Source organism: Gymnoscopelus braueri (genome assembly GCF_963280865.1).
Source record: "Gymnoscopelus braueri genome assembly, chromosome: 6".
Classification (NCBI taxonomy): Eukaryota; Metazoa; Chordata; class Actinopteri; order Myctophiformes; family Myctophidae; genus Gymnoscopelus; species Gymnoscopelus braueri.
In genome coordinates, this window is record NC_137607.1 from 38507737 (window position 1) to 38535485 (window position 27749).

General features: G+C 40.5%; 1 protein-coding gene across 1 annotated transcript; it reads right to left on the minus strand.

The window, feature by feature from the left end:
• Window positions 1–952: 952 nt before the first annotated feature.
• Window positions 953–27714, minus strand: mindy4 (MINDY lysine 48 deubiquitinase 4). The gene is made up of 18 exons (XM_080431040.1): window positions 27392–27714; window positions 25791–25910; window positions 24709–24932; window positions 23792–24080; window positions 22588–22823; window positions 22353–22411; window positions 21431–21540; window positions 21078–21194; window positions 20879–20970; window positions 20577–20678; window positions 19549–19612; window positions 18963–19028; window positions 18163–18230; window positions 17772–17835; window positions 15938–16099; window positions 15289–15469; window positions 8665–8743; window positions 953–8365 (listed from the first exon to the last, which is right to left on the minus strand). Exons 1-18 carry the CDS (start codon window positions 27449–27451, stop codon window positions 8317–8319), a joined length of 2142 nt encoding a protein of 713 aa, XP_080287166.1. The 5' UTR covers window positions 27452–27714; the 3' UTR covers window positions 953–8316.
• Window positions 27715–27749: the final 35 nt, after the last annotated feature.

Here is a 27749-nt window from a genome sequence, read left to right on the forward strand (position 1 = left end):
GGCCCAGGGGCTTGTTTACATTGTGGTCCTTTGTACTCAATTCATCAGTAAAAATGGTGAATGGTGGTTAAAACAGTACTAAGAGCATTCACTATAGCCACTTATATATATTGGAGATTATGCTCATCGTATAAACTAAATCTGTGACTCCAGATGACGTATCTCAGACTCCCCCAATGTCCCTGACAGAATTTTTGGCAAAGGTAACACTTTAATCCAATTTGATAGGCCCCAAGGCCCCATGTAAGCACCTATATTTATAGTCATTGTGGTAGCCTAGATGGCGGAAAAATTGATCATAGAGGGACAATTGATTTATTTTGTGCATCTCATGATTAATTCATAGCTCTATCTCTTTTACAGAATGTATAAATCCCTACATGAGTCACAGCTAATAGACACACAAGAAGTACCCGCAAAACCTCCATGTGTAATTTGACAGGTGAAAGTAAATAAAGAATGCATTGCACTGGCTGTGATCTGAGTGACTTTGACAAATGCAATCAAGGAATCTGTTCGGATGTATTCTCCTGCCAAGAGTGAATTTGTTGATTTGTGTTGACCCTACCGCCACCCCTTAAGGATACAATGGTCTCTTGTTCATATTGTGCAAGATGGTTTCACAAAAAGAGGCGCTGCAGCTCTATCTCAGTGCCAGTTACAGTGTCTTTGATCCCCAGCGCTTGGGGGGTCTGTTGGCATACTGTAGGTCTTCCTGCCACCCCCGATGCTTCGCATGGATGTCATTAAAATGTAAAATCACTGCTTAACTCGAAGGCATTTTTTAACCCATGAGTCTGTTTTTAACCACAATACAAGTGAGATAATAAAGTTCATAAATCAAATTCAAATTCCATCATCAATTTATTTCAAATGTTTTTTATTGTTGGTAAATTGTGCAGAATTCACATCAATGTCCATTTATCAGAAAATATTCCAAATATATGCCAAAAGTAAAGTGAGGAAGCTGCTTTGGCGTTGTCTTACAATTGGTCATTGGTAATGTAATTGGGCCCCCGATTGATGCCTTTCTTGCGGCTTCAGCTGAGAAGAAACATGCTTTATGGAAGAGATATAGCTTGCCAAATCATCCTCGGCGCTGAACAAAAAAAAACACATAAATAAATCAACCTGACTTGTAGCTTACAGCCAAGCCTTTTCGAGGACCAATTAAAAACTAAGAAGAGTTGCAACTTCACTTCTTAAGCGACTCAAGATGTTTTTACAGGGTGATGTTAAATGGAATACAAACAGCATTGATGAATTGTCTACAAGAAGTGTATGTAAATCCATTCTGGTAGAGAGCCATACAAGTGATGACAGAGCGATAAGTCATTGACTTGAGGCAGTCTACTGTCTGTGGCTGCTCTTAATAGTTCATGAGGGGAAGTCTGAGTCAATCAATGAATCAAGTTAATTTTAGTGTAATACTCACACTCAGTCACATACTTTCATCCAAGCACACAGTTACATACTTTAAAACCAACATTTACAGCATGTCTTGCACTGCTTTTGCATGTCACAAGGCCATAAATAATCTATAATTATGTGGTATCACATAATTATGTCTGTGAAGTGTGCATAAGGAAAGGCAATGTTAAGCAATTTTAGGCTGTAAACAAAATGCAGTCCTCATATTGAGAATATCACATTTATCACATGTTCCACTGGAAGCAGTGTTGGTACCTGTTTAAGATTTGCAATACAAGAAAATATACATACAATTTAACAAGTTTCCTTTGCTGTAATAATATGCAGTATATGTGATAATGTATTCGCTAAAATATTACAGTAATATGGATAAAATCTCAAGGTTCTGTTACAATGTACCACAACAAACCAAAGGCCACATCTAAACCAGCACTAAACTTGTATTTCACCTAAGCTTCTTATTCTACTTCTTCTGCCAGGAAATCTGCCCTCCCATGCATGATAATAAACAAAACGTTGCACATAAGTCCAGTCCTATGCCAAACTTACTCAACTGGCATTGTGGGCTAGTCCTATTGGTGGTGCTACAGCAACCATCTAAATGTTAAAACTTTGAAAATGTATAACGAATCTATCATATAAGCTATCACTTTCAACAAAATGTAGGCCCAATTGAGTAGAAGCGTTCATATGCTTTTAGCTAGTAGGAATAATTTAGTCCATCAAACTATAAAACTAAGCCCATGATCTCTTCCCAATTTTTTTGCCCAATTGACACCAAAGCATAAAAGCTTTTATATTATTAAACATTTTGCACAAAGGGCATCAAAACACTACTGTAAACATCTACAGTAAAGCCTCGTTAAAATAAAGCTCCAATATTCATGAAAAAAATCGAAACTAATGTAAATGTTCATGTCATGGTAGATGTTGTTTGGTGAATTTCTTTCATTGAATGTCAAAGTAAAATTGTCATAGCATTTTGAATGCATCAGGTATCCAATTGCAGTCAATGCAAATAGAGCATCTTTAAACATTAGTTTTCTCACTTATGGAGCAATAAATCAAATGAAGTTCCACTCCCAAGTCATAGAAATGTTCAGATGCTTCGAGCTGGCAGGAAATGTGAAGTTAATTTTAGCGTATCTATTAGCCTTTAAACACTTGTAAAGTAGCCTAGTAATTGTAAACATTCTAAAGAGAAGTTGATAATAAGTCATCTGTTAAGCATCCTTTGTGATCTTTTTCAGGTTTCCCAACCTTCTATAAAGTGCAAAACTGCAAGCGCATTGTCAATGAGGAATAGAGATGAGATAACACAAATGGAGTTGTACGATGTGAATGTTGAATTAATAGCATGTTTTGATTTACATCGTGTAAGTAATGTAAAGCAACTGAGATTGTTCAGAAACAAATTAATCAGCACGTGAATGCTGATTCCACTGACTTCACATCAATGGAATCATTGCCATTTAGAAATGAGATCACATAGAAGTATGAATCGAGATAGTGATTTTTTCATACACGCGCACAACCCCAAATCATCACATACTGTACACCACACCGACAGTAAGATGGAGGTACTGAAGTTAGGCCATTCCTCCTGGCAGAGATTTGATCTACTGATTCTTGTTTTAATTGGAAGTCCCACAAAATCAACAACGGAATGCACCTGCGCTCACTTTTAGTTGTTGAGCTCAGTTAACAGTGTACAATTGTACCTGGCTACTTAAGTTTGTAGAGTGTGTGCCTTTGAATCACCAGTTTCTGGGTTAAATACCGGGCATTCTTTCACCAAAATGTAGGCCCAAGTGAGTAGAAAGTTCAGATGATTCGAGCTGGCAGGAAACATTGAGTTATGTTATTTTAGCTTATCTATTAGCTTTTATACAACCTGTGCAATTAAAAGGGATAGTTCACCCAAAAAACATATTTTTTTCTAACGATTAGTCACCCCATGGAGACTTGATTTCATGGATATTTTTTAGTTTTTGTCGCATTCCTAAGCCAATAATTTGATGACCAACGGACTAGTAGGCATCGGTTCCGGTAGGAGACACAAAAGGAGACTCTTTGTGTCTCCTACAGGAACCGCTGCTGGTCATCAAATAATTGGCTTAGGAATGCAACAAAAACAAAAAATTATCCATGAATTCAAGTATCCATGGGGTGACTAATCGATAGGAAAAAAAAGTCATTTTGCGGGTGAGCCATCCCTTTAAGGGTTTCTGTAGCCCAGTTGTTGAACACATTTTAACATGAAGTTGATATTCTTTGTCATCTTTTTCTCCTCAGTTTCCTGCTACAGGGTGCAAAACTGGAAGTGCTGTCAATATGAGTTTATTTCATAAGCCTGTGCAGTACACTACTGTATGGAGTGCAAAACACATGTAGAGGACTGGTCCTATCATGCTGGTCCCTTTAGTTTGTATTTCTTTCATAGACTGACTGATCATGTGATTGATGTGCTTTGGCTGCATGCCTTAAATACTTTATTATTTTTATGTCAATTTGGACAGATACGCGGGCCGCTGTCATTTAAATTCCTGGGCTGATTTGTGTTCTCCTTCCGCCCCTATACAAACATAGCTGACAAAAGGAATTACAATCAGCATCCTTTATCATAGCCCTTCACCCCATTGTCCTGTGCCTTTTCAGACACACGCACAACAGACCACTTCCAGATGAGCTAAACGCTTTTATACCAGATTCAAAGTGTTGAATGGAAATCCAAACAAACCCCCTCTCCCCTGTATGCTCGAGTCATTCCGTGGCACCGGTACGGCAGCTGCTGGTCCGCGCATGCGTGACAGCGAGGGGGAGGGGGGTGTGTGCCCCTCGGAGATGCGAAAGGACTCGAAACAGCCAGTAACATCTGGCTATGTGCCAAGGATCATGTCATCTCACCACAGTTATTGCTGAGTCAGAGGTGCGCAAAGTTTTTCAGGGGGTTAACATGCAGAGAGCGGCTGGGCCAGATGGGATTCCAGGTCGGGTGTTCAGAGAAAGTGTGACGCAGCTATCAGGAGTTTCTACAGAGATTTACAGCTAATCCCGCTCAGAGCGTAGTGTACCATCATGTTTCAAAGTAGCTACATTAATTCCAGTAGCGGAAAAAAAAGAAAGGTAATTGGTCTAAATGGTCTATAGTGAACAAGATCTGACAATAAAGAAACCTTCCATGTAACTTTGAGAAGCATGTCAAAGAGCTGATCAACACCCCCACCAATTTGTTTACCGGTATAACAGCTCCACAGATGATGCCATAGCCACAACACTACACACTGTCCTCTCCCACCTAGAGAAGAGGAACTCCTAAGAATGCGGTTTACAGATTACAACTCAGTGTTCAACAGCATAGTCCCCTCCAGACAATGCTGGAGGGGACCAAGCTCAGAAACCTATAGTGTCAGAGTGATGCCAGGAGGTGAGGATGGGCTCCATCACCTCTAGTCTGCCCCCCGACTCACAACACAGGAGCCCCATCCTCTACTCCCTGTACACTGATGACTGCGTGGCCAAGCACAGCTCCAACTTAGTGGTCAGGTTTCCTGATGACACGGCAGTGATAGGCCTGATCACTGATGACAATGAGACAGCCTACAGGAGAAGTAGAGAACCTGACACAATGGTGCCAGGAGAATAACCTGGCTTCCAACGTTTACAAGACCAACAAGCTGATCGTGGACTACAGGAAGCCAGGCAGAGAGCACACACCCCATTCCATCGATGGGGCCGCAGTGGAGAGGGTCAGTGACTTCAAATTCTGCAGTGTCCACATCACTGAGAAACTCACCTGGGACGTACACACTGATCAATAGTGATGGGTCGTTCATGATCGATTCGTTCAAAAGAACTAGTTCATCGCCGTGAACGTGAACGAGTCATAGAGTTCAAAATAATAGAGGGCACCGGATATTCCCTCCCATCCACTTGCATTGAGTTGCTCACCCAGCGCATGGGCCGAAATCACCCCTTCTTCCAGGGTTGTGAAATGTGATGGGCGAGGCCTATTTGGGGCTTCTGCGACGCGTTTTCGTGACGCGTTTTGCGTCACCGCGGTGCGCAGCCCTGTGCGCAAGCTCGTGAGTCGAGCCCATTGGTCGAAATCATTTTCGCTCGTTCATGTACTGTGGCCCCAGCTGCAGTACCTATGAATGGCCAGCATGTCCAATGTGCTTCAATGCAACCACTGGGTTCTGGGGGCTTGGAACGAGCTTGTTCACTTCCTGAAACTGTTACGTTCACGCTATCGTTCATGCCCCCCATCCCTTCCCCCGTACACAGGACGGGAGGGCGGGCTGTACGCACAACGTAATAATAACGCTCCCGCGATGGCGTTTTTCACTAGAAAATAGCGCTACTGAACAAGAACGTGAACGAATCATTGCCGTGAACGTGAACGAAATGGTTCGTTCACTGAAATGAATGTTTTTTTCCCACCACTACTGATCAAGTGGTGAAGAAGGCACAACATCGCGTCTATTATCTCAGGCGACTTAATACGTTTGGTATGGCCCCCCAAGGTCCTACGAGCATTCTATAAAAGGTACCACCGAGAGCATCCGGATTGGCCGCATCACTGCCCGAACCACAAAGCAACGCAGAGGGTCGTGCGGGACAGCCAAGCCCATCAGTGGATGTGAGCTTCCATCCATCCAGGAAATACTATATACTATGGACGTTGTGTCAGAAAAGCTCACAAGATCATCAAAGCCATCCCTAACACAGACTGTTTCAGATGCTGCCACATGGCAAGGGGCTCTGTAGCCACAAGGCGACTTGCAGTAGGCTGCTAAATACTACTTCCCTGGACAATCAGGCTTGTGTGAATGAACAGACCAAAAACATTGATACTGTTGCTATTCTTTAATTATCTGATTATTCTCTTTATTTGTAATTTTCCCTGTTGCTATTTATGTTTATTTTATTACTATTTATTGCAGCTACAATGTCTGAGGAAACAAGTAAGTAACACTTATGCAACCGTAAACAAGATGCAACAATAAAGTAACCTTGAACCTTGAACAACCCCGGAACATTGTCATCACATGCACCATCTCCTGGCAGAGATTTCATCTAATGATTCTTGTTTGAATTGGATGTCTCACAAAATCAACTTTAAGGGAATGCACCTTCTCTGCATCATCATTTTTTTGATGTCGAGCTCAGCGAACAGTGCATGAATTGTACCTGGGTAACTCAGTTTGTAGAGAGTGTGACTGTGAATCACCAGTTTCTGGGTTCAATACCAGGCACCGCCAACTCAGTCTACTCGAACGACAGCTTGGGTCACGAAGACATGCTGTGGTTGCTACCACTTTGCAACTTTCACCAACATGTTTGCCAAACTGAGTAGAAATGTTCCGATGCTTCAAGCTATCAGGAAATATGAAATTAGGTTAATTTAGCCTATCTTTTAGCCTTTATACACATTTTGTAGCTAGGGGTTTCCGTAGCCAGCGGATAATAAAAATCATCTGTTAAACATTCTTTGTGATATTTTTTTCTCCTCAGTTTCCTGGTATCAACTGCAAAACTGCAAGTGCCGTCAATGTGAGTTTATTTCATAAGCCTGTGCAGTACACTACTGTATGGAGTGCAAAAAACACAGAGGACTGGTTCTATCATGCTGGTCCCTTTAGTTTGTATTTCTTTCATAGACTGACTGATCAGCTGGTTGACGCGCTTTGGCTGCATGCCCTAAATACTTTATTATTTTTATGTCAAATTGGACAGATATAGGGGCTGCTGTCGTTTTCATTCCCGGGTTGATTTGTGTTCCCCGTCTGCCCCTGTACAAATATATTTGACACAAGGAATTAACAATCAGCATCCTTTATCATAGCCCTTCAGCCCCTTGCCTTTTCATACACGCGCAGGAGGCACGCGGTAGGTTTAACATGGCGTGCTTCCTGGCAGAGATCCTCCTGGTTCTTGTTTGAACTGGACGTCTCACAAAATCAACTTTTAAGGGAAAGCACCTTCTCTGCATCCTCGTTTTACGTTGTCGAGCTCAGTGAACAGTGCATGAATTGTACCTGGGTAGTTCAGTTGGTAGAGTGTGTGCCTTTGAAGCCCTAGTTTCCGGGCAATCAGTGTTGCCAACTAGTTATCAGCAGAAGTTGTTTGAGTCGGGGGAATATGTTGCTAAAAGACGCTGTGATGTAATTGTGAGATTTCGTAAAACTGCATCATTACATAGAATACACGATGCATGACACGATGCATGACATTTCTCAAATTGACAGGCCATTTCAGTGAAAAATAGCATTTGTTTGTTTATTATCACATTACGTATGATGTCACTAGTGCACATCACTGCATGTCAAATGCATGCAAAAATGTTTTTTTTGTCATTTAGAGGTTTAGAAGTTGCTAAAAAGTTATTATGAAAAGTAACTCAATTTGTTGGTAGCTGCAGTCTGAAAAGTTGCTAAATCTAGCAACCAAATTGCTAAATTGGCAACACTGGGTACCATACCCATTCTGACAGTGATAAATATAATACTTTTATATAGATCAGTGGTTCTGAAAATGGGGTCCTTGGGGGGTTCCAGGGGGTCCCCAGCTAAACTAATAATAGTTGGGAGTTAGGAACCAAATGGACCCTTACACGTCTGTAACTCTAGGTGTACAAATGGAACCAATTTGTACACTCTCTTTAGTAATGGAGGTCCGTGGCCTAATGCAGAGCAAATTGAGGGCCCTTTAAATTAAAAGGTTTGAGAACCACTGATCTAGATAATACACATACAATCTATTTTATATGTAGATCAGTTACTTTGTGCAAAAATGGTCTTCTTCAACCATTACGCAGAGAGGAACTGGATGTGGTCCTTTTTAGGGTCATCTTGGCATCAACACATCTAGCCAAGTAGCCAATCAGAGAATAGGCTCTGTGGAGTTCCAGTTGACAACTGCATCTTTCCACCTGGGTAAAAGAAAAATAATTATGAAGGTCAACATGACCAAAATACCATGATAGTTTAAAAATAGACCTATTTTTATAAGAGCTTGAGAATATCATTGCCTCCTTCCTTTCCTAAAAGAACACAAAATAAATAACATTTTGAGTAATATACTGTATAAAGGGATTTCTTTCTGAACGAAGTGAAAGTCACCCAAGAAAAGAGTGGTTAGCAACAAATCAAAACATTTGTATCTTTTACATGATCATCGCAAGAGAGAGAGATAAAGTGTGGGTTCAAAACACCAAAAGAGAATGCTCACTTTGTCCGAATGCAATGTTCCAGCGGAGGAATGAGGTCAGGGTCGACATCTTGGGAGGCAAGGGCCGGGATGCCGACAGCTAAAAGCACACAGTCAGTTAGTCAGAATGACCTACAGGTACCGGATTTTTTTGGGGCGATTAAAAACAATAGTAGATCTACAAGCTCGCAGTGCGGCACGAAGTGATGCGCTGTGAGCTTGTATATCTGCTATTTTTGAATAGCCTAAGTATAAAATAATGGTTGAAGTGGTTAAAATCACAGATGCTTTCCTGGTTTTAATGGGTCAAAAGGCAGGTGCACCTGCACCTACAGCAGATAACGGATCTCCTTGTGCATGTGTCTTGGCATCACCAGAGCAGTTGCACAATGCCAAAAGCAATAATGACTCAGGAGACAGGGAAACAAAAGCTTGCCGCTCACCGAAAACATATAGTGGAAACAGGTGGTGGACCACCTACTGTACTATTGAAGATCTGACTTCAACTGAGTGCTGCTGCTGGCATTGGCATAGCCCAGTGGTTCTCAACCTTTTCAGGCCGTGACCCCCTATAATAATCATATTTGAACTGTGGACCCCCACCCTGCGATAAGCACTTGGAATTGTAGGAGTTGAGGCATTTAATTTAGTTCGACTCGGTTCTACAGATAAATAGTGAAAATAGCAGATCTACAATCTCGAGCTTGTAGATCGGCCATTTTCTACATTTTTGTCTCTTTCTTATATTATTTGACAATTTTGCCAATGTTTGAACAGTTTTTATGGCATAGTTTTTGGTTACTTTTGATACAATAATGTTCTTTTTATTTTATTTCTTTCTCTTTTTAAAAGTCCTTAAATTGTCACTCATCTGGGGACCCCCCCTAAATCATGTGGGGACCCCCACAGGTTTATGTTTATTAAAGGCTCCCCATTAGAGACACATGAATGAGCCTCTAGTCTTCCTGGGGTCCTGAACAAAGCAAATACAATACAGACATACAACTACAAATACAGTTAATAAAATATATATTACACAAAAAGACAAATTAACATTATAAAATCAGATCCAACAGTCCAGTCAAATTAAACAAATACACAAATAACAGTTACATACTTGACAAGTTACTTGGCAAGATATCTCTTGATAAATATTTCTAAAGTAATTTTGTTATGGATTGTAGATAAGATGTTTTTGGGCAGAGCATTCCAGAGTACTATTGATCTATACCAGTGAGTTAGTGAGAAAATTTGTTATTGGTGCTGTTCTTGTTCTTATGTTACCAGAAGCTGCTCCTCTAGTGTAACCATGTTCAGAAGTCATTTGTAACTGGAGAGCCAAGCTAGACGGCTTATTGGTGCTAATAAGACTCACCGATAATTTCTGTTGAACCACCATTAGCCATGCCAGAAATTCATGCATATAGCTAATACTTGTCCTGTATGAGCCGCTTTATTCTGAGCAACCTGTAACGTACGACCAGATTACAGGGCAGTATTCTAAATGAGACAGAACCAAAGAGTGAATAACCGATTTCATTATGGAGGGAGTGATGAAAGCGGAACACTTCCTAGTCAGACAGATTCCTCTTCCCATTTAAAGGTTGAGAACCACTGGCATAGCCTATTTGCAGTTCAGAACCGCGCCTTCCTGTAAGTCCTGTAATGTGTCCTCATGTCCAAGAGACATCTGTGATACCTTGACATACAGTACACGTTCTTAGTTAAGTTCTATATTTAAACAACCTATTAAATCATGCAAGCTGCACGCTATGTGTTGGAGCCCGAAATGGTCATTGCTAACCCGTTACACCACAGTGCACAGAGAAAGAAAGAAAAACCCAGAAGGATATGAGTTTATGAACATCATATTTTCTATCAGCAATAAAGTTGTTTCTGACCACTGTAGTGGATAAAATTCATATAACAGTCATTGTGGTATGGATTAATTGAATGTATTAGTAGATGCAACAATCATCACCTGTTCTTCCTTGTTAAACTCCTCTCCCTAACAAAGTCTTTAAGAAACAGTCGACTCATGCTAACCTATTTCAAACGTGCCGACTATGTGCGAGTCAGTTATAGAATAAAGCCCATTTAAGGAATGACCATCTGTTGTTATACCTCTGTGTACCATCCTGCCAAGTATAAATATGTGTAAGACATTGGTGTTGGGAGTGATGGGGGAAGCCCTGGAGGGAGACACTAGTCTCTCTCTGCTGTGATGAGATCTACAATAAACATGGAGTTTGGTTCCTGACAACTGAGTCCTGCATCTTCCTGATCTGTTTAATTTACATAAAGTAACATGTAAAAGCTGCCATTACAATTGGCGCTGCGAGCAGGGTGGATGCTTTGCTGTTATAGCAAACACTCCACTTAGAATCTTAAGAAGATGGGAGCAAAACCGAGCAGAAAGAAAATGCAGCGACAACTTGACGACCAACAGAAGGCCTTGGAAGATCAACGTGACAAAGCGAAGAGAATGCAACAACAACTCAATGACCAGCGTGACAAAGCTAAGAGGGCCGCAACGCTACAGCAAGAACAACTCAACGACCAACGGAAAGAAGTGACATTACTGCGAGAACACCTTGACAGAACTATGGTGACATTAGCAGATCTACAAGCCAATACTTCTCCTGATGACTACAATGTGAGGCAGAAGGAGCCAAACTGCAGGAGAGACACACAACTGACTGCTACTACACCCAAGGAACACCCAGATGTCACAGCGACGCTCTGTCCAAGTAACCTATTCCCATTAATTCCATATCCAAACCCTCATCCCCGTCCGGGGGCTGGGGCACAGCAAGCAGAGATAGATGCGTACTCTGCAACAGTACATGTTCAGCGAAACTGGACACCTGATGAATTCAATGACATTGTGAAGGACCTTCCAGACCCCATAATTGACGCGGTACGTTGGTGTACGGCTGTGTTAGATTTGATCGAGATGTATGGGCCATCGACAAGAGAGCTGGAATCAGTATTTCGCAAAGTTTTTGGATTAAGGTGGCTACGTCTCAGGGGAAACTTTGATGTGACTGGAGAAAGAGATGACATCATCACTGGACAGCTGCAGAATCGAGATGGTCTTTTTGACAGGGTGAAAGCAGCTTTTCCAGCACACACTGATTGGCCGAAAATTCACAGCACTAAGCAATGGGCTGATGAAACCTGTGACACCTACAGAAATAGAATGGAGGACTGCTTTCAGAAGCATTGTGGTGTGACACTAGACAACCCGGCTTACAGTGACTTGTTAAAAACTGCCGTGATCAATGGCTTGCGCCCGTCCATCCATAACCGGGTTATGACTTCCTGTATTGGATGGGAAAGTCAGAACCTCACTGAGGTGTGGGGACATGCACTGCACGCTGAGAGGCACATGCTCTCACAAGAAGACGGGAGGAAGAAGAAATTGGAAAGAGCACAGTTGATGTTCTATGAGAACCACCGGCAGCCACCACAGGAACAACAACAGCAGCAGCAACCAAATCAGGAGTCACATAGGAAGAAAAGGAGCCGTGAATGGAGGCAAAGAAGAGGAGGAAACAGTGAGCCATATGACATAGCGGTCTTATGTCATTACTGTGCCTCAGATGACCACATGGAGAGGGAGTGTCCTGTCGAAAGGAGGGCATGGCTGCACCAGCAGCACCCAGACCAGGATCACGAACAATATGGTGCAGGGTCTGTTCCATGCAACTATGGGCCAGGTGGAAATGCTGTGGCCAACTATCCAGAACGGGGTGGACCACATCCACTGCCTTGCCCCACGTCGGGCTCCGCGGACTCCTTGGCAAGATGGACCAGGTGACAATGTTAATACAACAGGCACCAATCTACTACATGCGGAGCAGGCCACACACATAAAAGGTTCATGTCCTGAGTTATGTTCTGAACGGTTTAATTTACTTTGCAAGTTCTATTCATTGTCATACTAAAAATAGGGTGAGAGTGATAAAATGAATTCGTTTGAGGTACTTCCTTAAAAAATTGCAGTACAGTCCGATCCAAAATTGAAAATTATATTCTACTAAATTAATGTAAGAAAAATATTGTTTAATGGTACTTCCTTAAAAATCGCAGTACAATCCGATCCAAAATTGAGAATTATATTCTACTAATTAATGTAAGAACAATATTGTTTAATGGTGGGGTAATATGCATAAAAGAAAAGACAATAATGTCATAGAACTTGAGTAAGTCAGTATTGTAATCTATTTCCACACACATGAACTAAATAGTTCACTTATCAGTCTGGTTCCCCCATTTCTATTCCTCTCCCCAGAATAGCTGACAGGGGGGAAGGGGGGTGGCAGGTGCGATAGGGGCCGTGTGTGTCTGTGTGTGAGTGAAGATAGACCAAACACTGGAACAGGAATACATTTGAGTTTTAAAATGTATCAAAGTAATTATTCAAAATGTAGTGTTTCAAGGCGCTCAATCAATAATGTGAAACGGGTAATTTAAAACAGATTTTATTTGTCTCCAGTCCACTTATTGTGCTCTTGCTAGATACATGTTAAGTAAAACTCGGATTAAAATAAACACACCACGTGTAGACACAGAATTCTATATTTTTTATTCCATGTAGCGAAATGCCCGAGTGATGAAAATTCCATGGTGTGTTGATAGTGCCATACTGTGATGAAAAATGGTTGCAAATTCCACGTGTTGATATAATTTAAAATAAAAGAACTAAAAGAATAATCCGTAGGCTAGAACTTTAGGGGTTATCAAGCAAATTGTTACAGCAATTTTTGAGTGATTGATGGAGATAGTATAAAGACAGGTTAAACTGTACCTCGGTTGAGTATTACATTTTACTGTATAGCAAAAAGTTTGTGTGCAGCTTTCCGGATCATGGGTCCGGCCGATGGTTTCTGCAGAACCATTGGTCAGTCCATTATTCCCTGAAAGTTATTCACAAACTATGGGGGGTAAGGGAACATTTATTTCCGTCCATTATTTCCGACCATTGGTCAACGGTCAGTCCATTATTCCGTGAAAGTTACTCACAAACTTTGGGGGGTAAGGGAACATTTTTATTAAAATTGTATTCAATCAATTTTTGTTTTGATTATCATATGTCTAAAACAGAGACCGGTGACAGGCCGAGATAGTTCTATTTTTCAAAGGGTCAATTACCTGCCTGATGGGTACATTTGGGTCTTAACTAGCTACTAAATAGGTAATACAATAAAGCTATGAGGTTTGTAGTGTGGAACTACACCACCATAATAGTATTTAAAAGAAGCAATGGGAATCTTTCCCAAAAATGGCAGATCTACAAGCTGCAAATCAGATATAACATTTCCAAAAATTGTATAAATGTACAAGCTGCATCAGTTGTTTAACAAATGTCAAAGAGCATAGCATTATCAAAGATACAGTATGCCAAAAGGTCCTATGATTTTTAAATACATAAGTGAAGTGTGGGGAAAAATTGTTATTGGTGTTGACTTTCTCTGTAACCATTACTGTAGAATTGTTAAATACACTGTTTGAGGATACGTGACCAGTAGCATATGCGCAATGCTTGCTTGTCACTGCCATCACACGTGTATCTAACAATACAGTTTTGTTTTGAATATTTGTACATGATTGTATCCCATTGAATTAGCATAATGTCCTGTCATTCTATGAATTTTCTCTATTTTTATAGGACATAAATACTTTATATTTATGCCCTAAGGGCTGGAATGTAGTGGATAAAATTCATATAACAGTCATTGTGGTATGGATTAATTGAATGTATTAGTAGATGCAACAATCATCACCTGTTCTTCCTTGTTAAACTCCTCTCCCTAACAAAGTCTTTAAGAAACAGTCGACTCATGCTAACCTATTTCAAACGTGCCGACTATGTGCGAGTCAGTTATAGAATAAAGCCCATTTAAGGAATGACCATCTGTTGTTATACCTCTGTGTACCATCCTGCCAAGTATAAATATGTGTAAGACATTGGTGTTGGGAGTGATGGGGGAAGCCCTGGAGGGAGACACTAGTCTCTCTCTGCTGTGATGAGATCTACAATAAACATGGAGTTTGGTTCCTGACAACTGAGTCCTGCATCTTCCTGATCTGTTTAATTTACATAAAGTAACATGTAAAAGCTGCCATTACAATACGAAAACGATTTACGTTGTTGGGGGCTCCAAGCACAGCAAATTGGCTGGTGCCATTGGGCACTCGTCTGATGCAATATGGATAATATGGCCAAGATCATTATGTTTTTGAACCTCATTGCCGAGACTCTCAGCAAAGTCATCTACCATGTTGAACGTGAGTGATGTGTTGAATGTGTCGTCCTGTAAACTCAGATAGATCTTGATTGTAAGCAGAGTGTACTGTATGCACATCTGTATACCTCTGTAGGCTCACATCTTAATGCTTGCTAAATAATGGGCAATTGCTTTCTTACTTTTCAAACTCCCCCAAAGTGAAGATAGCACTGTGCCAACAACTGCACTCTGCACCAAGTGTAAGATAGGGCCCTGAGAGTAAAGATTTACCCAAATCCATTTTACACTCTCAGAGTTAAATTAACAGCGAGGATTACACCAATTACACCTGCTGAAAACTAAAGAAAGAGATGTGCACACATAAACATAAAGCACTGAAAACGCTACGTACAGACAGTGAGGCGGATCTCTTCCTGTTGATTGGCCAATCCGTCATAGTAATACAGGTCAAAATTCTGGGTCTCATCCTGACTGATCAACAGCTCCCTCTGCAGGCCAAACAGCACACTGAAGTGGCTCTCGCTGCATACCACCCAGATAGGGAATTGAGGGGTCTGCAGGTGTGCTCCCACCTTGGAATAGAACACAGCAGGGTGGAATAGAGCAGAAAAGTATAGAAGTATATTCAATACAATCAAATATAAGAAAGCAGTGCAGAGCAGAATAGAGTATATTAGAATTAGTACTAAGTACAGTAGTAAGTGGTTGAGTAATTGGAGTGCCAACACAAGCGCTACAAATAAACTAGGAGGATACCTAGCATACATGTGTGTAAATAACAATGTACTTAGCATCTGTGGACAAGAAAACGGCATACATCTAAATAACCTGACAATGCATCTGTAAGCAACATACAGTCATATTTTGTTAAACTTTTATCAAAACATTGTGAAGATTTCTGTTATGTCAATGTGGAGATAAACTGTGTTCTGGCTGGGTTAACCCTGTTCCACCCTTTTATTATTAGGTGTCTGTTGGTTGCCAAAGTTGCAGTACCGCAGAGAGGAGCAGGAGCTGAGTCACACAGCCTCATGGCTCACCTTACAAATGTTGTAATGTTCAAATAAGGAGAGCAGGCCAATATCACAGCGGCCCTTGATGCCTTTGAGAAGGGTCAAGTTGCCGTTGCCCGAGTCCAGCTCCATATCGTTGTCAAAGACATTAGAAACTGCCCTTCCACACAGCAACAGGTTCACCAACTCCTGAGGTGGAAACGGGAGAGTAATACATTATGCGAGTGTCCCCAGTCTTTTTCATGAACCTGGCATTCCCATTTCAGTCATGTTCTCAAACAAATTTCAAAACCTATTAAAAAAACTAAAAAATACAATCTACATTCTACAAGCTCACATGGCACCAACAATGTGATGCGTCAGTGCTTGACATCGTTGTACAATGAAGAATAAAATAGGGCTTAAAGCTAAATGACAGCTTGGTAGAGGTTACTAGTTACCTTGCCATGATGTCACTCAAATATTGGCAGAATCCGCTTTGTTTGCGTTAGTTTGTGTGCTAAGAGTGACTTTGTGGCCTGTTTCGTTGTGCAATATGAGAGACTATTTGTGATGATCAATTTCTAATCAACAGAGCAACTATTGAAGATATCTCACCAATATTTATATTTATAGTTATTACATCATGGCAAGATAACTACACAACTAAAACATAAAAAAATAAACTACATAAGTGTAATTTTGTTCCAAGTGGTTAAAGTTCCCCAAAAATGTCCAAACCTTCTCTATGACCAACAGTTAAATTTCCATGACCAGTTTTGCAGGATATAGCTGGATAAGAGGGAGTCATGAGTCATCCCCAAACGAAAATGGATCCAGTGGGGCTCAAACAAGAATGCCATGACTTTCCCAAAACTCCCCTTTTATTATTTTACAACTTAACTCTCTCAGTGCCAAGAGTATTTTCATAAAGTACTCCCCCAGTGCCAGCAATTTGCGTTTTTTTTTTATTTAAAATTTAAAAAACTTTCATTCAAATAAATGATCTGGTTTTTAAACCCATAATACAGTTCTACCAGTAGAGAGCAACAAATCGACACATTGATGATCTCGCTGGCTCACTCGTCCCCTCCCAAACAGGCTCACGTCACATCCGGTCATAACCAGATGTTGACATTTTTGACAACCGTTGATCGGGCTAAATTACGATGTGATACACGACTACGATGACTGATCGTCACCCAGACCAAAGAGAGTAGACGTGGACCTCTCCGTTTGTTTTTTATACCGTGTGAAAAACCGTGACTTTCCCTATTCTGGCCAAAAATGACCGCGGGAAAAAAATGAGAACCGGAAACGGAATCTGCGTCATGAAACCGGAACCCAATGAGTCTGAAGGAGTCAGGAAGCGAAAGTGATCATGAAAAATAAACAGAATAGCGCGACCACAGTCAAAAGTAAAAACTCGGGATTTCTCGTGCTGGCACTGAGGGTACTCGGGAAAAACTCGGGATATCTCGGGGCGTGGCACTGAGAGAGTTAAAATGGCCTTGGAAATGCCATTACTTTTCCAGGAGTGGGAATCATGTCATGGTGATATGTATAGCATGATGTAACCTTTGTCTTCTATCAATATGTTGAGGTAGGCTTCTCCCATAGTAACTAATCCTTTTAGTTGTATTTCTTTTGTCCATCACATTGGTATGTATGAACGTATATGCTTGGCACAATTAATTTGACTTCCTGCGTCTCATTACGGACTGCAAAACACTGTTCTTGGTCTCAGTGCTGTTTTCACTCTATATCCTCAATAAGGACACAAAATACATTTCTTCAAGTGACTAAAACAAAAACAAGAAATACATTTGAAAAATTGCAACTTGTATTTGCATCAAAATATATTTCAAAGATCAAGTGGTACTTGTGTGCAGTAGCCGTGGGCTCCTATGAGTGTGGTAGTGGGGACGTCCATATCATCTCTCACTCTGAAGAAAGAGGACAAAGATCACTTTATGAATATCATCTCTAATCATAATAACAATAATAATAAGGAGAAGAAGAATACTCTGCTGCCATATATATACATCTGCTATTAACTGTGAAATTTCAGCCTCACTTTATTTCCTTTTTTGACCATACACCTTATGTATAATTGGTAAAGCTTGTACGGAAAACAATTTCACACACTCTTTTACACCTGTAAACTTGTGGTGTGATAATAAACTTCAAGTTGAAGTCTTCACAATTGTTTGTGTGCAGTGCCGTTCTAATATTTATCTTAAAAAGAAAAAATTAAGATTGTGCATTCTTACTTTTCAATGGATCGAGATAGAACAGCGGAGATGGTGAGCAGCATGCACCCTAAGGCTCCATTCTCAAACTGTTGGCAAAAAATATTGAATTGCATGAATTGTTAAGGGAGTTTAAGTGACCTCTTTGAATAAGTATTCAGAAAGCAATCACTGCGGTAGAGTGTTTGTTCAGTAACAGGTGTCTCCGTCTCTCCAGCTCTTTAAAAAAAACATTTTCAGGTCAGGATATCAATTGTATCCAATCAGGAGAGAGAACTCATACAGGATAAACAAGCGAAATTGAAAGTGATGACAAAAAAAAAAACACTATTAAATTGAAGCTGATAAATGATCTTTGTGGAGTTCTCTCTTCTTAGCTAAAGAGCTGGAGAGATTTGGTAAACCATGCTACAGAACAAACACTCTATGGCAATGATTTACTATTGGAATATAGAGCTTAAATATTTTTTTTGTTTACTTTGTCGTCTCCGCCAGGCCGAGACTATGTTTGCGCACATTGCCACTAGGCAGAGGAACACATGCCATCCTTTTCACATTGTCCCGTTATAGCGCCACCAGGAGGCAGATTTTTGCGGGGGTCGCGTAAATCGGTACACATGACCTCTGTAGTCATGTGATCAAGACGGATCTGTTCGAACATTGCTGGCCCACAATAACCTATCTGACCTGGCGGAGACCTGTGCTCTGAGGAGCTCTTTTTCTAGTTGTTCTTTTTACAATATACACTCCCTTTAACTGTTTAAAGATGAAGTGAGCAAAACTTGACATACAGTACAGTACAGTACAGTACAGTCGCTTACCAGCTGAATGTGCTGCTCCAGAAGCAACTGCAGGTCCTTGAGATTATCAACAGTGATGCACGTTATCTATAAGAGAAAAATGTATGTTTAAATGGTTTGAACTCCTACAAAGCAGTACTGAGAAGGCAGACAGCCTTGCCTTGGCTTTGTCATGTCACAATGACCTCCATGCAACCTGGAGATGTAATTGTGCATACTGTATATATATATAAACATGAAGTGAAATTTGGTGTAGCCAAATGCATTTACAAAAGATAAATCCAAGACAGTCTACTGCCTAATTTGTGTTCTTTGTGATATTTCTATTCTTTCTAAGTTGACACCTGCAGTACTTTCGATATTAAATTGACCAAATTATGTTTATTACACTATTATTCAATTGTCAAAAACAGATATGCCAGGATAAGTATAAAATGTTTTTTTGTAGTCTAAATGTCATGTTGTCATGACACAATTACATTACACAATATTACACTGATCTAATATTCAATAAAAATGTCTCAGCAATTTACAAACAGCATAGAGTATGTTAACATACAAATATGCAGCTATGCCAAAGTACAAGACAGGCCATGTCATAGTATACCTTTTCAAACACGCCTTCAGATTTGAAATGTACAGCTGGGATGAAATTAGTTCTTCCTGAAGTTCTGTTAAAGGAAAAAATAGTTACAAATAAAATGTATTAAAATGTTAAGCTCGCGTGTTCACGTGAGGAGTTTTATCTGCTTGCCGAGAGCTGAAATATTTTCAACTCTGGTGTTTGGAAGTGTTTTTAGACGAGCGCCTGGCGTTTTCAGCTGGGAAGAAAGGCTTTGGTGGACAGTCTGGACACACATTCTTATAGTTCAATAGTTACTTCAGATCCTGTGTACTGTTAAGGCGGCTCCCCCGTACATACTTCACAGAGAGCCCAACCGAACAAGAACTTTTTTCCGGTTTGGCAATCCGAAGAAAGTTCAGGGAGGATGAAAGTGTTTTATACTGCCACAGAAACCTTCTGAGTTCTGAACCCCAGACTCTGCCCACTCAGTAATCTGCCAATATAGCTTAATGAATCAGCCTAGCAACACCACAGCACGTTCCGTCTGTCGCTCGAGCCAGCGCTGGATGCACTGGTGTTAATACCTGGATATCCCCCCTGGATATCCCCCTCAGGTGCTGTGGGAAATTTGTCACGGAGGTACGGAAAGGCAACACAACCTGTTGCACTTCTTGCGACAGGCTGTGTTTGTGCATGGTCACTCAGAGAGTGATTCCAGTTGTTTATACCTCCTGGAGGCTGGCTCTTGAGACTAGACCTCTCCTCAGCCAACCTCTATTCAAAACTATGCGGAAACAAAACTAACTACATCACGCCCAACTTGAAAGTATGAACTTCTGACCGTTCACACAAGTCAAACTACTTTGGCTATTCAGATCATCTTGGAGGTGCAATAACAGACCAAATAAGTTCGGAGAGGCCCAGCTGAAGTTCTGAATGTCGTCATTTTGTAGTTATTGGTTGCCTACCCAGCCGAACAAACTTTGGCTGTGCACTGTGTGCGGACATACAGTAGGATGTAGCATTGTGTTTGGTGATGAAACTTAACCTGGAAAAATGTTTCAGCTTACATAGCAATGGTTGCTTGTTTCTGCTCCCCAGCTCTCCATAGGACCTCAGCAGCTGCTAACATGAGACACTTTCTTCGAGTGGAACTGGAAGGTCTTAAGCCCCTGGTAACAAAGCAACATTTACATTAAATCCCGGTCAGCTGATCCAAACGTAGAGTTACAATCCATACTCTAATACTTTGAATTGTCTATTATAATCAAAGTACTTCTTGATGTGAGTTAATGGCCTGTTAAAACCATTTAAGTGATTATAGTGGGTCATGTATATATCCTATAGCGGCTTCAATCAGAGAGGGACCCACTGAGGGCCTGTGTTGCTCCCGTTGGCCCCTTCAAATAAGAGTTTCTTTAGGACACACGCTTGGATGGAAGCCAGCACTCCACACGGACCGCCCTGAAAAACAACGCAGTCAGGTTTCAACAGCATTCCACACAATGCATTCCATTAAGTATATAACTCCATAATACAATAAAAGATCTGCATTAAATAATTTTACCAACCTTTTTCTGTACAATTCCATATGTCAGGTCATGTGTTTCTGAGAACGTGAAACCCTGATTCCTCCACTCAGCACTGAAGCACCTTGAGCTGGAACCCAGGAAGGTCTCCTTCAATGCCTGAAAGAATACACAAGCAGAGAAGAAACACTATTATGCTAAATGTACAGTCTTACAACAGAGTTCCACGGCACAAATACAGTAGTAGAGCTAAAAGCTCACAACGTGAGAGCTTGTAGATATTTTCGGCAAGCTACTCCGTTGTATGACAAAGTATAAATCAGGCTTTATTGAAAGGATTGTGCAGAAGACGTGCTAAAATATGAATGAAAGATATCAGGCTGTGGTCTCCCTACAATGGCAGTGTGCAGGTCCATGGGATAGCTGTCATAGCTGCACTGGGGGATGGCAGAGTGGAGGGACAGTGTGGAGAGTTCACGCAACTCCTCATCATCATCAATGTCATCTGGAAATCCATAAACATACAATGATATTTGATATATGATTTTTTTAAAGGTTATTTTCGAGGCATTTTAGGCTTGTCAGTAAGCACAATGGAGACAGACACTAAAGAGAGGGGTAGAGAGAGAGGATGACATGCAGTGGTGGAAGAAGCACTCAGATTATTATACTAAAGTAAAAGTAGCAATACCACAAGGTAGAACTGCACTGTACTCTGTTATGTTTTAACATTCTCTAGTCAACATTTTACTTGAATAAAATGTAAAGAAATATTGACATAACTTACAGTACAATAACGTAAAGTATACTCATTATGTAAAATGGCTCATTTCACAATCTTATTGGACTGCATTCATGTATTCATCACTTTAATGTTGCAGCTGGTAACGGTGGGGCTGATATTAATTACTTGAAGTGCTGCTATTAATTACTTGATGTGCTGCTGAGTAGCTTAACCTATGCTACTGTATAGGTTAAGCTATAACTATATTATAATGTATCAGTTATTTTATGTTTTGTATTAATAATAAAAATCTCCAAAGTAACTCGTAGCTAATGCTGTAAAATTATTTGAGTGTAAAAAGTCAAATATTGTAGGTGCAGTGGAGTAGAAGTATTAAATAGAAAAAATGGAAATACTCAAGTAACATAAAAAGTACCTCAAAGTGTACCTAAGTACAGTACTTGAGTAAATATATTAGATGTAGCTGTGGCCACTGAGGAACACAGGTGCTGAGCCAGGTTCAGACTCCATGGTCAGTGCACCATAAACTTTAAGTAAATATGATGAATAGAGCTTTTACGTCTGGCACCTACCTAGAATCATCTCAGACAGGTGCTGGTCATCCGTGTTTTGATTGCTCAATGGCTTTGCTCTAGGAAAAAGGCAGCCATAAAGAAAGAAAATAAAGACTTCTGAGCAAACAAATGGAAACACTCAGATTTAAGCAACACACAACCAAATTCCAGAGTTAACTCTGAAAGTGTACAACATTTTCCACATTCTTTCTGAAGTACAGCTCAAACCCCTAAGGTACCGGTATGTATTTACTTCCTGGGCTTGTCTTTCTCAAAATGTTCTTCACTCCACCCTTTCTCTGGTGAGCTCCGTGGTTGTCTTTCCTTAGTTGACCTAGATGTGTGGAGCGGAGTTAGCCCACTTTTTGGGCTTCTTTCATGTGAGCCAGTCGTCGAAGGCCCATTCCTGGAAATGCTGGTGTCTTCCTCATTTCCAAGCAAGGGATGAGGCATGCTTGCCCTTCGACTCTGCCTTTTCTTGCTTGATTCCTTGAGGAATTCAGTGAAGTAAAATACAGACATTGAATACATCTAGATTTTTTTTAAGGAACTGTATTAACCCATTAATACCTGGAACGCATTTAGATTTCTTTAGGCTATTCAAAAATAGCAGATCTACAAGCTCGTAGCGCGGCACTCGGTGCCGCGCTATTAGCTTGTATATCTGCTATTTTTGGGTCTTTTTATTTTTGAAAAATCGTGAAAAATATTTTTTTACATTTTTTTCCGAAAAACTGTTAGGATTTAGAAAATGTTTAGAAGCGGCCTCAGGTCTTAATGGGTTAAAAGCTCAGCTTACAGTACCCCAGATTTATTGAGATAGAGCCAGACTGATATATCTGTTTGGTCGATATATTTAACTTTTTTTGACGACATTGATATCAGCATTTGGTCAGCCAGTACAGTGTCTACTTTTGAAAATGTTTGAATAGGGCTTCACTTTCTCAAATCGATTATAAAATATTGCACTTTCTGACAGAAACATCTGGCTCTATAGAGCACCGAAGTCCTGACGTCACTCGTTCATCCCCAGGTTTGCGGAAGTAATTTCTCTATGGAGAATAACATTGGGTCATCTTAGAATCGTCTCATATAAGAATTGTGGTCCAAAAATAAACACCGCGTGTCGGCGTTATTGTCAGGGAGGAGGTTCTGTATCGTTTATGATAGTCAGTCACTTATATTTGATACAGTCTGTTTCTGGCGAAAATGTAACTAATTCGGCGGAAGTAACATTAGCGTTTTCTCACCGTCAGTTGATGCTTCATATCCATAAGAGTCAACCCGCCGGGGTCACTTGTTTATTTTTGGAACACAGTTCTTATTTGACGCGATATTAAATACGTCTATGGGATTCAGAACGGGGGTGGAAAACTGCAAACCAGGTAGACAAACAAAGGATGTGTAAATGACGTCAGACTTCGGCGGTCTATTCACAGATAAGTGTGAAGGACTACCTGGGATGAACTTGCTACTGGACCAGCCATCATACCACGTCTAATGCGGTGTGTTCTGGTCTTTTGGGCACTCTCAGTGATGCCATTATGGCTCTCTGAGATGCCGGCCCTTTGTTCTGTCTCTCTCTTGATGAAGCTCTCATTTTCTTGGAGACGAGCCACCAGTGGCTGGTCTCTTTGGATGTTTGAGTTACTGCTCCAGAGATCTGTCCGGTCGTGCCCGGTGTGTCCGTCTGTCTCAGATAATGACATGGTGCTTTGATAAGGATATGCCTCCTCTGGGAATGACCTGTGACACAGAGAAGTACCTCATGAGTTTAAGTGTTTCTCAAACAGTGGGTCGGGCCCATTTTTGGGTTGCGGACCCATTTTTATGGGGCGCAAGTAAATATCCCCTTTCTTTGGTTTCCAACATCATTTATTTAAGGTCTTCGTGTTTTAGTCACACCCAGGGCCTTCGGGTCACTTTGACCCGAAGGCCCTGGGTGAAAATTTTCATTTTCATGAAAATGAAAATTTTCATTTTCATATCACATGTTTAGTACAGTAAATAAGGAAGAAGTTTCATAGAGAACAAAAAAAAATTACATACTTTTAATTCATGTTGAAAATGTTAAACCGGGTTAAAAGGACCCGAGGACCCTACGAGGGTTAAAACATTTACATAAAAAGATTTTGTCAACGTCTAACAATAATTTATTTTCCATAAATAAATAAAACAAACTTTTAAGAAGTAGTGAAAATAGCCGATCTACAAGCTCACAACGTGTCACACAGTGCCACGTCGTGAGCCTGTACATCTGCTATTTTCACTAGTAAGTGTGCATCTCGTTTTTCTCTTTTGGGTCTACCAAAACGTGAAGTGAAGTTAGAAAAATATATATATATTTATTATGGGGGGAAAAAACTACCTGTACCTTGATATGTCATCTTTGCTGCCATGTTGCTGTCTTGGGCTCTCCTCTGTTCTATTGTCATTCGTCACTGCTGCTGTCCCAGCTACAGCAGTAAGGTTGGTATTTGGGTTATTTCGGGCAGCTCGGACAGGCTCGTCATTGAAGATTGTGTTGTGATTTCTGTGTCCCTCAATGTGATGTTTTATAATAATCTCCAGCAGTGTTTTCAGAGGATTTTGTTGAACCTGCAATGATTGAACCGAGTGGTCACATTAAAAGGTGCTGTATGTGATTTCGTTGTCCTTTTAATGTTTTCTTTTGTTAAAATAAGTTAAAGCCTCACTATGTAACTTTTTTTTAATGAATAAGATTTAATGTTGTCCAATCTGTAATATGCTAATACAATATAACTTATACAATTGGGGTGGTTGTATTTTTAAGTAGAAAACCATAGCAATCATTGCTATAATAGAAAGTTTGTTCAGTAGTAACATGGGTATTCCTGTCTCATTAGTAAACAGAAAATACATTTTCAGGTCAGGATTACAATTTTATCCAATCAGCAAAGAGAACTCATACAAAATAAAGGATGATCAGATGAAAGTGATGAAACAAATAAATGAGCAAATAAAATTTGAACTGGAACACTATAACATTTAAGTTGAAAATTTGAATTTGGAAACCTGAAAATGTGTTTTCTGTTCAATAAACTGAACATATATAGGCCTACAGTAGCAATATCAGAATATACTGTAGAGCTGTGTTTCTTAAATGTATTACTTGGCTGTGGACCCCCAGCTGAAAATATTTTGTGCCAGGGACCCCCAAACAAGATTTATGTTGTTAAAATGTTTCAAGAGTATTCAAAATGTTTCACTTTTGAAAAGGCTATAAAATAGCCGATGTATATTGAGTTAAAGTGGATAATACTGATTATAAAAAAAATTCTATGGACCCCCTGTAACCCCCCTATCCCCAGCACTTTGAGAACCAACCACTGCTGCGAGCTTTAACTTATTAACAATAAACTTAGATTTTTATAATCGCACACATACAAAACAACACTTACAGCACCTTTAACGTTACACGTTAAGTGGCCTCACCTTGTTGTTCTTATAAAGACTTTCCATGTGAAGAATCTCTCGTAAGTCTGATCTGTTGTTGATACTGTTCTGTGTGCGAGGAAGCTCCTCATCCATGCAGCCAATGGTTCTTTTGAGTCCCTGCATACATAAACAGTGTTTTAGCCAGTGGTTTTTGATTGATGTACTTTATTTAGTAAGACATGAGAACAGTACATGGAAGTACAAATTCACAATACAAGGTCTACAAAACTGGAAGACTCATAGCACTGAGCTTGTTTAAAATGAGATCCCTATGCACACAAATCATGATGACATTTAAGAGACAGACAGATATACACACTACTGTACAGAACGTCATACAATCAGCTTACAGGTTGCTGGTATGAAGAGTGAAAAATATGTACAAGAGGAGAAAAAGGGAGGGGGGTTGGTTAAGACTTAGACAGGGGCCATTTTCGAATTGCAGCCTCCTGAAGGTGTATCCTTTAGGGCAGTTTTGAAAGTGAGTAGGGTTTTACACTCCTTTACACCTTTTGGTAGGGCATTCCACATTTTTGTTGAATAGCATGAGAACGACTTCATTCCCCTTTGTTGAGCCAAATCTGGGTTGAACATGATTCGTGGAGCTGCCTCTAGTGTTATGATCGTGGACTTCATTTAGGTTTTGGAAGTATTTTGACAAATACAGGGGGATACCAATGTTGTGGTGTATCTTGAAGACCAGGCCCATTGCAAGTTGCTGTACTCTGTCCTCAACCCTGAGCCATCCAATCCTAGCAAGCAGGGGTTAGATGGGTGTTGTGAAAGTATACTAAGTACATTTACTCAAGTACTTTTTTTGTGTCCTGCACTTTCACCCGTAAATCCCGTATTTTTCCGAACATGTACAAACGCAATATATAAGGTACCTACCCGGTTGCCCTAAATGTTAACTAGCGCTGCGGAGTCTTTGTGCAATGTATTAGTCCGTATCTTTCAATAAAGAAGTGTTTAATCCTGTCTGTGCCTGAACGCCATTCCCCCCCTTGTTTACTTCCTGTTTACATGGAGTGTAATTCCGTCTTTCACCGGATGCGCTTCCTCACTACCGCCCATTAAGGATACAGGGAACTTCTGACAGAATCCGCCACAGACGGGATTAAAACACATATCTATTGAAAAATACGGTTTAATACATTGCACTAAGACTCCGAAGGGCGAGTTGACATTTGGGGCAACCGGGTAAGCACCTTATATATATTTGTGTACATGTACGGAGAAGTACGGGCTTTACTGGTGAAAGTGCAGGACGCACTGGGACATTTTGCACAATGAGTACTTTTACTTTTAGTACAATAAGTATATTTTGTGGCCGATACTTTTGTACATTTTTAATACGACGGGACTTCTACTTGTAACAGAGTATATCTACATTGCGTATTGATTGATACTTTTACTTAAGTAAAAATGTGAGTACTTTTTCCACCACTGTGATACAAGCTAACGCTACCTAGCCGCGTTAGCCTGTTGGAAAGCTTGCTTTGCATTTCAACCGAAGATGTCAACCACGAAGCTTCATCCTATTCATCCTAGATCCTACACACACATACCTTTCATCCTATTCTATTTCCTACACCTACCTTTCGACTCAGATATTCCCGCACAAGCGATGAAGAAACCTCCTCTACTGATGCCACCATGGTGAGGGTTTCTGCGATCAGTCTTCTGCTACTGTGAACCTATAGACGCATTTTTGAGCAGTAGCAGTTGACCACAAACTAGTCTACAACATATGGAAAATGTGCGCCGTCCGCTCTGCTAGACCATACATATTATAACTCTAGTGTGGAAGCCTACTGATGATCAGTGCGTCTCTTGAGTGGAGATCTGTGAAGCTGCGCCAGTGCGCATGTCTCGCACAGTTAGATGCTTGGGAGTGTCATTCTGTTTCCATAGTTACGCTGAGCGCTCGCCATGCACTCATCACGTCACCACCTT